Source organism: Cyclopterus lumpus, chromosome 18 (assembly GCF_009769545.1).
Source record: "Cyclopterus lumpus isolate fCycLum1 chromosome 18, fCycLum1.pri, whole genome shotgun sequence".
In the NCBI taxonomy this organism is placed as follows: Eukaryota; Metazoa; Chordata; class Actinopteri; order Perciformes; family Cyclopteridae; genus Cyclopterus; species Cyclopterus lumpus.
Window position 1 is genome coordinate 9578059 of NC_046983.1, and position 13170 is coordinate 9591228.

Here is a 13170-nt window from a genome sequence, read left to right on the forward strand (position 1 = left end):
CTATCTATCTATCTATCTATCTGTCTGTCTGTCTGTCTATCTATCTATCTATCTATCTATCTATCTATCTATCTATCTATCTATCTATCTTTGTATATATCTATCTATCTATCTATCCGTCTATCTATCTATCGTTTTATCTGTCTATCTATCTATCTATCTATCTATCTATCTATCTATCTATCTTTGTATATATCTATCTATCTATCTATCCGTCTATCTATCTATCGTTTTATCTGTCTATCTATCTATCTATCTATCTATCTATCTATCTATCTATCTATCTATCTATCTATCTATCTATCTATCTATCTGTCTATCTATCTATCTATCTATCTATCTATATATCTTTGTATATATCTATCCATCTTGCTGTCTATCTATCTGTCTGTCTATCTATCTATCTATCTTTATATTTATCTATCCATCTCCCTTTTTCTCTATCTACCTATCTAGTTTTATCAAAATGAAGTTGGAAGTGCACAATTGTGAATTAGCTATCTTGTGATGTTTTGCAGCCAAATCTCAGGTATCAGACAAAAATCCGTCCTGACCGTGAATCAACCTGCACAGATTTTGTCAAAGCCGACCCAAGCCTGAACCACAGCTGCAGTTTCTTTAAATGAATACAAATGAAACTGTAATTTGAATGGAAACTTATCTTACCAAATGCATAGCACAGCCCCAAAAGTGTTATTTGCTTCATTCAAGGCCAGGGGAATTTTGAGAAATTACAGCCCGGCCCGGTGGGTCGAGCCCAATTGGTTTCTGGCAGAGAATCAAAGCTCTAATCAGATACCAGAACTCCCCCGCTGCTTTCCTCTCTTCATCGGGGGAAAAGAACGACAAATGAAATGCTTAACTGTCTCCAAGACGAAGAAGATATTGGCAGATTTAGGTGGGGTTAAGAAGTAGACTTTGAAATTAAAATCCCCTAAAAAGGCAGGCACATGCCATAACGCCTGAGTATGCAGACGTAGCCATTTGTAATAAAATGACTTTGGATGAAGGTGGCGAGTTCTCCTTAAATTCTCTCTCAAGCTTATATTCCTCATTATCATTGGGAGACAACAGTGCAAACCATTTAGGTCGAAATGAGCTACTTTCTCTTCTTCTTTCTCTCTGTGATGTGATTAGTTCAGCCAGCAGATGGTGGCTAGTAGGCGGGGATGCAGGGTCTCTCACTTGCCCATCTCTAGACCATGCAACAGTTGTATATATTGTTCAAGTAATATCAAAGATTGGTATTGACTTCTGAAGGTTAAGTGACCCAAACCTCCCAGAAATCATGATGTAAGCAGAAAAGGGGAAGTCCTTTGCAGAGTCTATACTGGCAGTGCATGCAATACAATGTCCTAAAAGGCTTGACAAAGTGAGAGGTCGGCATGTACCTGGACATGACAAACTATGGATATATTGTAACTGAATTTTTAGCAGGAATTGGGAACTGGATGAATCCCTGGCAATGTCCAAATTTAGGGTATTTGCAGTGGAATCAATTTTGGCCCTACCTTCATGCATGCGCGCTAGCTCAGAAAAGGGAGCACAAAAGGCTAATTTACATTTTGCAATGCAATGCAAATTCCTTGTTAGTAAGTACCTTTACATTTTCAAATCAAAATGATGCTGACTGGGACTTTCAGACAGCAAGCCAAAAGCTTCCTTGATAAGCATTTTTTATTGTACTGTTTTGTCATTGATTTTTTTTTTTTACATTAAGACCATTCCAATCTCTTGCTGCAGTATATCCTACTGTGACACACATACAGGGTGCACAGGAAGCCAGGATCAGTTCCCCTGGTTCAGGTCTTGCTCAAGGAACCTAGGGCAGAGACTGACACACTGGCTGTTGCAGGGCACCAAATAGATGACCCTATTACATAATGGTGGCTCCATTTACAACACCACCCTGTCACCAAATGGTGCACGCTCCAGATTAAGAGACTTACCTGAGATGGAGGGCGCCCTCCTGCACCAGGTGGACAGTCAGGAAACATGATTGTCCGTTTGGGCGTGCTACACTGACAGGGGGGGGAGGGGTTAGACATGCTCCAGTTCCCATTGAGAAAGATGTCAGTGACAGACTGATCCACGGATGGAGTGAACCAATCTGAGCCAGTGGAAGAACAAGGTAACGTCCTAAGAGCAAACAATGAAGGGGATAAGAGTGTTTAACTGGTAACAATGCCAACCACACCTGCTGAAACACAATATGTTTTCTAATCTTAACCAGCCTTGTAATGTTTGTGAAGGAGGAAAAAACCAACAACGTTATAAGTAGCGAAGGTATTATATTCACTTGTATGCCATTGTACATGAGTAACAAGTAATATATTAACATATGTGTGGTTTGTGAAGAACTTCAGCAGAGTAAAATGCACACGCTCGTGTGAACTATGTGGGCTCCAAGATAATACTGTAATTTCATTTCGTTTTTAGGTTTATAAAGGTATTCATTATTAAACGTATTCTGATCAGGATGATCTGGAGAGTATGAAAAGCTAATCATTTATTGATCAAATGGATTCTCAGAAATATCATGCAGAGCACTCCTTTCCAATGCTCTGGGTTATTTTGCTTTTTTACAGCTGGTTCCATTTCTGCAGCACTTCTTGACGGAGGCAGAGACATGCTCTGACATGCATGCCTCTGTGTGTTTACACTTATGTGACCAGTAGCCACACATACAAAGCATGCGAAGATGAACACTTTACAAGTGCCATTTGGCATGACTGCATATGCATATTATTTTGGCTTCTTGAGTATAAACACTTACGGTATTGGGTCTCCATTCATGCAGCGACTCCCAAAGCCAGGCTTGTTAACCAAGGTTTCCACCACCTTAGACACCTCCACATTATCTGGCCCATCATTGCTGTAAATATTGGGGGATATTATCAATACAAATACAAATTCAAACATTTCAGTGTGCAATAAGGATTTCAGTTGTATCTCTCATGGCAGGTGCACGACAGTTAAATCCTAGAGCATCAGTCAATCTGTCACAATGTCAATAAAACAAACTACAATGTCTCATTTGGGTATTATGCTCTGACATAAGCACAAAAAAAAACTGTTGGTAGATCCGTGGTAGAACTGTCCTTATTAGAAACTGATATTATAAAAACAGGAATTTAAAGGTTAAATGCGAAGTGACACTTGACGTAGTTTATTAAACGTGCTGTAGCATTGATTGGTTCAAGGAGAGCTTGAGCAAGACAACCTCTCGCCTGAATCAAAGTGGAATTACCCAAATAGACGTTCAAAATGGAAACCCTAATCGTGGTCTTGGTGGTCATGATCTGTGATCGCTTCAGATCTATCAGTCCATTGGACCATCTTGGAGTCTATCTTAAACAGCTGAATCGATTTACAGAATCATCTGTACAGCCTTTATTTCATCTAAATGCTTGATATTTGCAACCAAACATCTTCAAGGTTCTCTATTGGAGACCACACATTCACTTCCAAAAGAGAAGACTGTCAACAGTCAATAAAAGCTGAGTTAACAGAAAAGTGAGATATTCTGACTCACACCTCTACTACTAGGATTATTTGAGATTACGGGCCCTGAAATATCCAACCAGAAGAAGTGAGTGATATGTCTCCACAAGTTTGGGCCAAAATGCATTGTCACTATTAGTTCAGTTTTCTAAGTATTCTAATCCGTCTCCAATCACAATTGGTTAGAATTTTACACGTTTTATAATCTGTTTCCCTTCACAAACGATTAACATTTTACAAGCCATCTAATCTGTCTTCCACATTGGCAGAGCACAGGAGTTTAGATGATCATTAATCTTAAACGTGTCTTGACATATGAGAAGGCCTAAAAGGAAATGGCGTGCATCAGTGGTGCATTTCAAATAAATACTCTCTGGCAATGCAGCATGCGAATGGGGCAATCTCAATCAAGATTGAGAGAGAAATCTTTGAGTTCGCCAGCTTTTTTCTTTGGGCCAAGAGTCAAGACATGAATTCCCAAAACACCGTTGACAGTTCAGTGATCCACACTGTTTCTCTATGGTTTGAGTCCAGCTCTGCCCTCATGAGTGTGCAAGCACGTTCCAATATGAGCCTGTTCAATATTCTGTGTACAGTAAAGGTTCTTCCCAGCTTTTCATTATTATCTGAGTGTCCTGTGCATATCTACGGCCAGTGTCTCAGTTAAACAATCTTCCATTTCCAATTTCATTCTCATTACTAACCACACACATTCTGCCCTTTATCTTAAAGGTGCCATGGGAGTTAAAGCACAGTATTTCATAAAGACCATTGTGATGGCCTTCTGCCAGCAGTGGCCACAGCCCAGCCAGCCATTTGGATTAATACGGTGTTCACGCTCTCATTTAGAGGCGTCTCCATGAAGGTCACACAGTCACTTCCGTGGCCACCAGTGAGCGCAATTGAAGTAGCCCGATTGTAAAAATGGATTATGTGCAGCCATCTGTTTCACAATTAACAATGGCTGGGTTACCACGTTATTTGAGATAATAAAACTATTGGACAGTTTCAAAATGAAGACTTGTGCATACACATAAATAGTGGAACTAATGAGAAGAAGTATGAACTGAGACAACAGAAAGTCAAATTAAGGCTACACTATATTACATGAATAACCCCTTTGGAGAATAATAAACCAAGGAGTATTATTCAGTGTAAATATTACTGTTCATATTCTGATATTGCATTTCAATTTCTAAAACAAGAATTACACTAAATACAAACTAGAAATACCAACGGTAATTAATGGACATTGTTGCCACAGTTGTACATCATACAATAGTGACCTACAACTTCTAAATCAGATCAATCGTTATCTTCAGTCACTCTCAGCTCAAATGGATCATTGGCATGCATGATGTACATAATGCCGAATGCTCCTCTGAATAAACCGTTGAGATGAAAAGGCACACTACTTTTAATCACGCTCTCATCATCAGGCTGTGTGTTTTAAAAGTGACTTAAGAAAAAAGACTATATTTACTAATTGGCCAGAGGGAATGTCAGAAAAATTAAGAACACTCCAGTTTTATAATGCATGATACAAGAACCATTCCAAGGAATTCCCAAGAAAACCAAATGTGCAGTTCAAGTTTAGTCACAAGAGACTATGTGACAAAGTAGACAAGTCAGGCTCTACAAATCCCATTTACTACAATGAAATCATTATTGGATAAGTGACTCCCAAGGTGTTGTTTTCTTGGTTGTTTTTTAGTGTATAGCTTTGGCTCTGCTAGGTTGTTGCTAAGTGCTCACGACAACTCGTTGTACACCATGCATTGGTCATAAAGGCAGTAATAATACTTGGTAGCGAATAAACTGGATTTGACTATTTCAGCACCAAGAAGAGAGACAGACTTGAATGTTTTAACACTGTGGACAGTAGTTATATTACATGTCTGACAATGGTAAAATACAGTCAAAGAAAAGCACAGCGTTGTACTTTTAGACATGTAATGACATTTTCTAAAAACAAAGTGTTGTGGATTGTCTCAAGATTCTAGCTTCAACTTCAAAAGAGAGTAACAATGTTTTGCTTCATATTGAACCTTTTACAGAGTTGCACAACAAAAAACTATCACATATCAATATAGTGGACTGGTACTATGTGGTACTAACCAAATACATGAAAGGTTCATGAAGTGTTTGTCGTTTGCATTAAGTATCATTCCACAACAAAGTATTACATATATCCACCACGATGTTGAATGGAAACAAAAGTGTATAAATACATAACGAAAAATGCAATAAGGTTTCCAGTAACAGTTTATTGTGTCTTGACATCTTCAAAGTGCTGCCAGGGGAAATGAAACACCTGCAGGGTGGATAAGCAACGACAGCTTCATGTCCAAAAGAACATAGTATGAATACGGTGTCAAGATCTGTTTGATGGTTTGGACAGATGCGGTAACGATTGATGCATATTAGAATTCAACTTTTTCCACCACTGTTTTTCCACCACTGCAATTCGGAGCCTACTAATGGGAATATGGAGACATTTTCTGTAAACAAATTATAATAAAAAGACAGTGGAGAAATAAATAAAATAATTTATTAGATGGTCATTATTATGCACTATACTTTCTACGGAATTTTTTTTTTTTTCGATAAAAAAATCCATTTACAGTGTGGCACATCTATGTATTTTTTATGTTTGTGTCCTTTGCAATAACTCAAGCTTGTATTCAGTGGGTGTTGAAGTCCACCAAGGCCGTGCTCTGCCACCACATATGTGTCTTCTCAATGACAGAGTAGCAAGCTGCCACCAAGGAGGGGACAGTGTCCAGATTGATGACCTCAGCAGTGTAACAATCCCTTGGTGATCACACAGCACTGTGACATCTTCTTCCTTTGATTTTCTGTCATCAAAGCTTAAGTTTCTGACAGCGTATTGTTCATCTATTCGTGCTACTATAACTAGGCAGCTCTTCTCCAAAATGATTTACGCCCTCTCTTCCTCTGATAATAGTAAACATCATTCTCTAGAAAAAAATATTTCCCTGGACAAATCTTGTTGCCTCTGGGTAATTATATTATTTGGTGTTTTACAACATTCTGCAATATTAAACTTGAAAACATTCACTAAATTAAAACCAGTGCTGAATTGGGTCAACATGCCATAATTAACTATAACAAACTAAACTGACAACTCATTCTAGGCTATATCATAAAGTGGTTACCTGTAAAAGGTGGTTTGAGGCAGATCATACATCCAGGGTTGCAGCTCCAGACTCGGATATTCAGTGAATGGTGGGATGATGAGCGAGAAGATCAGAGACAGGCACACAAACACAGCAGGCAGGACAACCTAGGAGGATGGTAACAATGCCAAAAACTGCTCAAGACATTTATCCTGTTACATCTGAAGATCTCTGAGGTAAAATGCGATAGATGTGGTAGAAGTCACGAAATACAGAGGAAACTTCACGAAAACTAGCACATTTTGATTTCAATGTGTACCACCTATACCAAATGAACAAAACAGTACTTGCAACTAAAAAGAAAAAGTATCAGAATGCAACCAAAGAAAAATTTAATAATTTGACTGAAAATCCTGATCATGGACCTACTGTGCAGGGCAGCAGTACAGTAATATGTTTGTCATTTAAATGATTAAGACCTTTGTAATTACAACATACAATGACATCATTCTCAGCGATAATATTAAAGGTGGCCCCCTGAAAAGAAAGAAAAAACGTTGACATGGGCGTTACAAATGTTTATCAGTGCACTTGGAGGCACATCAGCACAAGATTCAATGCAAGATCAATTTGATCCTACCCTACCCGAGCCTCCTCGCTGTCATTATGTGCTGCAAAATGACTGATGCGATCCACAATAACGCGGGCTGCTGTGATAATGTGTGCACATTAATATGCTCGACGCACACTTGTTTGGGCTCTTCTGCATGCTTTATGAGTTTGATTAAACACTTCCACCATCATCTGGCCACTCAGATATAATTAGTTTCTCAACATTCAGTTTGATTTTGAATTCTTTAACCAGACGCTGCCACGCTTCTCCTATCCTCCTCCCCCCCCCCCCCCCCCCCCACACACACACACACACACACACACACACACACACACACACACACACACACACACACACACACACACACACACACACACACACACACACACACACACACACACCTCTTTTCTCCGTCATGTAATTCTCTTTTCAATTCTCTTTTCATTTCCTTGTACGAGCTGACAAAAAGGTCAGTGGGAAAAATGCAAGCTATCTTTAATGTTTAATCACTTGTAGGTTGGAGCGCACTTGGTAGCAGGGGGAGGTTTGCGCACACTTGATTAATTGCAGGGCCTGCAATTTGCCAGGCCAATTCAAGATGCTACAATTGAAAATTCTAAATTTACTGCACGGAGCGACGGCCATGGAAATGTGCTTGGAAGAAAGATAAAGAGAGTGCAATGAGAGTGAAAAAGCTTAATGGCATGCCGCAAAAGAAATAACTCTTTTTTTCTTGTTGCCCTCCCTCTATTTTTATTTCAACAGTAATTGCAGGTGACAGCTGGCATTTATGCCATTGAGAGAAATCTGGGAAAGAAGGGGAGAAGTTCTTATGCGCACTAAGCCAAGGCACTCCGATGAACAATGTGTGCGTTTAGCGCATTTTAAAATTCAGTGGGGATTTAAAGAGGAGGACAGGATTATATGGAAACTGGGTAAAAACACCAAAATACAATTAAGATATGTGTTTTATTTCCTAGCATGTCCAACGGCTCATTAGATTTAGTTTGTTTCCTCAACAAACAGTCATGTCTTTCCTATTTTATTTGTGAAGTCAATGCTGGAGCTTGCGTTACAAGTGCATAATAGCTTTGGATATTTTCACTGACGTGTTAATGTGGTCTTTTGTGTTCATAAAAAACATGACAAATACTTTGTCTAAACTTATTGTTAAGCGTAAACACAAATAAAACAGAAACAATTGAATGCGTCATGCTGTAGCTATGATTAGGTTGAAAAACAACATACATTCTGAATTACGAAATGTAAATCATCTGCAACCTCAAAGCAAGGTGGCTGGAAAAAGCTTGGTAGTCAGTTCAGTTTGAGCTCCAAACACTAGAGCCCTTCAACTCATCCACCGTAACACAACCACTAACGGCTTCTCCCTGATTCTGACATTGCCAGCACTCCAATGTCCCCAACTTTCATCCCCATAAATCACTGCTTTTGTGTTACATGTCATAATCTCTTTTATATCCCCCTAACCGCTTGTATTCGAAGAGATTACCTCACCACACAATCATATCTGCTGACAATGGGAGCTGTTGACATGACGGGAAAGAAAAACCTTTCGCCAAATGAATAAAGAGGTAGGAGGTGCGCCGTTGCAGACAATGTGCACCTTTGTACATCCACACTCACACACTTATCCCGCTACCCTGCTCTGCGTCCCCACTAAAGAAGGACGTCCAAGAATGACAGTGACGAATGAGGATTGGTGCTGCAGCAAATTAGAAGCAGAACCCATACACCTCAGAAAGGTGAACATTGCTCTCTCTCTCTCTCTCTCTCTCACCCCCCCCCCCCCCCCATCCCCCCCACCCACACACACACACACACTCACACACACACAGCACAAAAGAGTGAGCTGCGTGAACTTTTTCAGTTATGATAATTTTAGCATCATGGCAGCTGTCATAACTGATGGCATTACAAGATATTCACAAACACTCTATGAATCTAGATGGGTAGTCTGTCAATACAATTTAAGTCAGAACACACCTTTTAGAACTTGGGGGACAAAAATCACCTAAGTCCCTTGGAAATTGCTACTTACCAAAATTGTTTTTGACTTGTTTAAATTAGGCCTGTTTATTGGTTTTGACTTTTTAAATTATGTTTATGAGGAACAAAATGATATAGACGTGCACTTAATAGGCTAATAGCAGTCTGTCATCTCTGTAATTGTTAAGCGGTCACATTTAATACATAGCTAACGAAAACACATGATTAGCATACAGTGAAATGAAGGGGAAACAAATCATGTGTCACTTTGCGTTTCTGGTGACAATCACAGTATCAGGTGAAACTAAAGGAACTCTAACTGAGACCTATAATAGACTGACTCTGTCCCAAATGTATGAACAGTTTCTTGCCAACACCAGGCATGGTGTCAACATGCAAAGGTGAAACCTCATGAATTGACCCTACTTGAGCTTAAACAAGTCTGGCTCCAGCTATCGACACGTTTTCCACTCACAGAAAGTGATTTATGAAAACCAAAAAGGAAGTCTCCTCCACAACAGCAATAAACACGTTGCTCATGTCGTCTCCAGCCTCTGTAGTCCCTCAAGTATTCCTTTGGGAGTAATGATGATTATTGTACGTGCAGTTCACTTATGATATTACATCATCCTTGGTGCTGCGCTTCACATTTTAAAAACTTTTTTCCTTTTCGATACACTACCCTCGGTGTCGAGTTGCTTCTCACACAACTTAAATTCCACAACTATTGAGCAAATCAAGATGGATGACATTTCCCTGAAGATCGTAAATGAGCTTACTCTGTCATATTTGTCATTAACTGATTTCGAAAGGCAACATGTATTTCATACGATCCTACCTTGATCCTCCTATGCAACCCTCCGTCTACAAACCTTCAATTCATCAATATGACAGACTGAGGCCATTACCTGGGCAATGAGTCCCTTGCGGCTCCTTCTGGCGTGGTGGAAGCGCTTGATAAAAAGCGCCAGGAACTGCCTCCTGATCAGCTCCCAACCGGTGATGACCGTGGATCCCTTCCCATTGACACTGGCGTTCTTCTTGAAGTCTGGAGTGGACATTAACCCACCATGTCATTTATCATCAATGCATATGTAAAATAGCTGGAAAGCACACTAATTGGCTGATCAAATATAACTTAAGTATAAAACCTGCCGGCTTCACGAGCAAATTCCACAGTGTAGCAGCTATTTTCTTTTAATAGATCATGATTTGTTAATTGGGCATTACTAAGAAGGGAAAAGGTGATCAACAAGGGTTTTGAAGACGCCTTGGTTTTATGTCTCACATTCTCCAAGAATATCTGCTAGAAAGGACTATTTTACCACAGTAGTTATTAAAAGAATAAAGCATATTCTGATTGAAAACCGTTTTCATGACGAAGACATTGTATGAAAGTGAATTTCTTTCATTAGGGCACAATTGAAAAACTGAAGAGACAGGTTAGATAATGTTGTACTGATTTGAAGGAAATTATGTTAGAGAATTCAGACAGAGACAGAGCCCTTGTTTATTCCCTCTTTTCAAAATGCCCACTGAAGTGAAACAGTCAAATTGAAGCCAAAGTAAATTAGGTTATTATCTGAAGAATAAAAGGCGTATGGAAAACAGACATTTGCGAGCATAATCAAACTAAGATTGTCAGTACAAAGGATGAAGTACAGTACCTACCTTCCACTTTACTTGTGAACCTTTCCTTTAAGTCTGCATGAGAAAGAAACAAGCCTCAAGCAGGAATTATGGTTCATTTTAAGTTTCTTTTTGAAATAGCACCCATACATATTAGTATTAGTCAACTTTCTGCATTGAGCAAATTCACAAATGTTTAATTGAGCTTCCTTCATTAAAACATAACTGCGAGATAAATGTGGATAGACTTGCCACTCCTTCCAGAGACCGGCTCTGTTTTCATGTGGACGCTGGCGATGCTGTTCCGCTTGGTTGTGTGGGAGCCTCTTCTGCAGTCTCTCACCAACAGCTCCTTTGTTGCTGTGGGAATACAAATAAGATATGTTGTTTTGGCCTGACCCAATTTAGGGTTATAAATAACAATACGAATAGCTACCTGGACTGCAAGATGCTGTATTGTTGTCTGAAAAAGCAAAAATCCATGTGTTTTAGGAACGTGAGGAAATGGGTTGTTAGATTAAACTGAAAAGGGAAGTTGTTTGCTGATAGATGGTAGATGTATTCACTGAGATCGATCGATGAGAAATAAGAACGGATTGGTAACCACAATATCATTCTGTATGAGTATGAATGCATCGTACTATATACATTGTCATATTCATGTAATGTGTTTATGTAACTCTGTAATGCTGTTCGTTCTGTACACATGACATGGTTATTTTTGGGGAGTTTTTCATGATTCGATGTGAGGTCCAGGGACAGGGATGTCGTATGTGTACAGATTGTAAAGCCCTCTGAGGGAAATTTGTAATTTGCGATATTGAATTGAATTGAATCGTGTATAGGGGTAAGAAAAGCAGCTGGGAAAAATGACTTTTTCCATTGAAATGGTGAGCTAATATCTTTAAACATTGCCACAAAGTCTGCCAGTCACCTGTTGTTTACTTTCACTCCATAATAAGTTTGACTGTTAATGCAGTTTGTTTGTGTTCAGCTTTTTTGTATACATATTTGCATATTTTAAATGCTATTTTCTGTTTGTATGTTTGACTATTTGACTGCAGTGTAGACGCAACTGAACTGGCCTCTCAGACAGTGTGAATGTATTTTCTCATCACAGATATAAAACACAATGTTTTAAATATGTTGTGAATATTACCAACATTTTAACAGTGGTTGTTAAGCTACACGAGTTTCCTAAAAGATGTTATACATCACACCGTTTATCCCCGTAAGAAGTGATAGCATGCAAACATCTTGTCACCTTACTTGGTATTTCTGCATCCACTCCAGTATCTTCTGCCACTTTAAGAAATATCTGTGAAATTAAGAAATTACGAATTCATAAGGGAGCCACAGTATGTTTCCTGTCATCTTATATGTAAGCATGCACACAAGCAGGCAAACTAATGATACATAAGTCACCTGTTGTTTACTAAGCTGTTATAATATATATATATATATCATTTTTTTGTTACACTTAAAAGCAAACACATAATGTATTCAATAAGTGATGCAGATGGAAGTTACACTTCTAAGTTTCTGCTGAGAATAAGATCAAGGTTGTGCATCCACAGAGATCCTAACCTTTGCTTGAGCACCTGCCAATTGGCCTCTCCCCAAGAGAAGTGCCCTCCTTGACATCATTTATTAATTCAGGCCATATGTAAAAAATAAATAAATCTGCATATTTGAGAAACATCTCAGAGTGACCTTCCGTTATTTTATTCTGCTGTCTGGGTTAAGCCCCGTTTCAACATCTGCCTTCTAAAAAGTATCTGAATACCCCTGGCAAGGCCTACAAAATGTGTACTGAATGTGATTTTATGTGGTGAAGTCAAAAACATAAAATCTAACTGCTGACATCAATAAAAAGTCAAAGAGTCCTTTAAGAGGTTATTTATAACAATAACCAGGATCAATTGTATTATATGACCAACTTCCATGAAACATCCCATTCATCAGCACTTGTTTATTAGTGCCTTAACTTGAAAATCACTGCGTATTTCAACTGAAGTGTAGTTGGACTTCAAAGAAAACAAGGATGGATGAAATAACCTTGTCTTGTCTGAATTTTAGAAATGCAAAAGGAATAATTTAGATTGCTTGCAGGCCATGACTGTCTGATTCATGTCTGAGTTACACAAAGAGTTTTAACCAACAGTCACTCAGTTTTATGATCCAAGATAAGTCTGAATGGCAAAATACTGTGTGAGTCATAGGAAAAAACTAGACTGTGTATATCGAGACTTTCATTGCACTTCCTTTTGCTGATAT

The 13170-nt window shown here is 38.8% G+C and overlaps 1 protein-coding gene across 1 annotated transcript in view; it reads right to left on the reverse strand.

The window, feature by feature from the left end:
- Positions 1 to 13170, reverse strand: part of LOC117747635 (phospholipid-transporting ATPase ABCA1-like) — a 122399-nt gene that overhangs the window by 54953 nt on the left and 54276 nt on the right. The window contains exons 25-31 of the mRNA XM_034557023.1: positions 12163 to 12211; positions 11146 to 11253; positions 10936 to 10968; positions 10173 to 10312; positions 6684 to 6811; positions 2777 to 2875; positions 1950 to 2139 (exon numbers count right to left, since the gene is read on the reverse strand). Of these exons, the coding sequence (XP_034412914.1) occupies positions 1950 to 2139; positions 2777 to 2875; positions 6684 to 6811; positions 10173 to 10312; positions 10936 to 10968; positions 11146 to 11253; positions 12163 to 12211 (747 nt within the window). The remainder of the gene's footprint in view (positions 1 to 1949; positions 2140 to 2776; positions 2876 to 6683; positions 6812 to 10172; positions 10313 to 10935; positions 10969 to 11145; positions 11254 to 12162; positions 12212 to 13170) is intronic.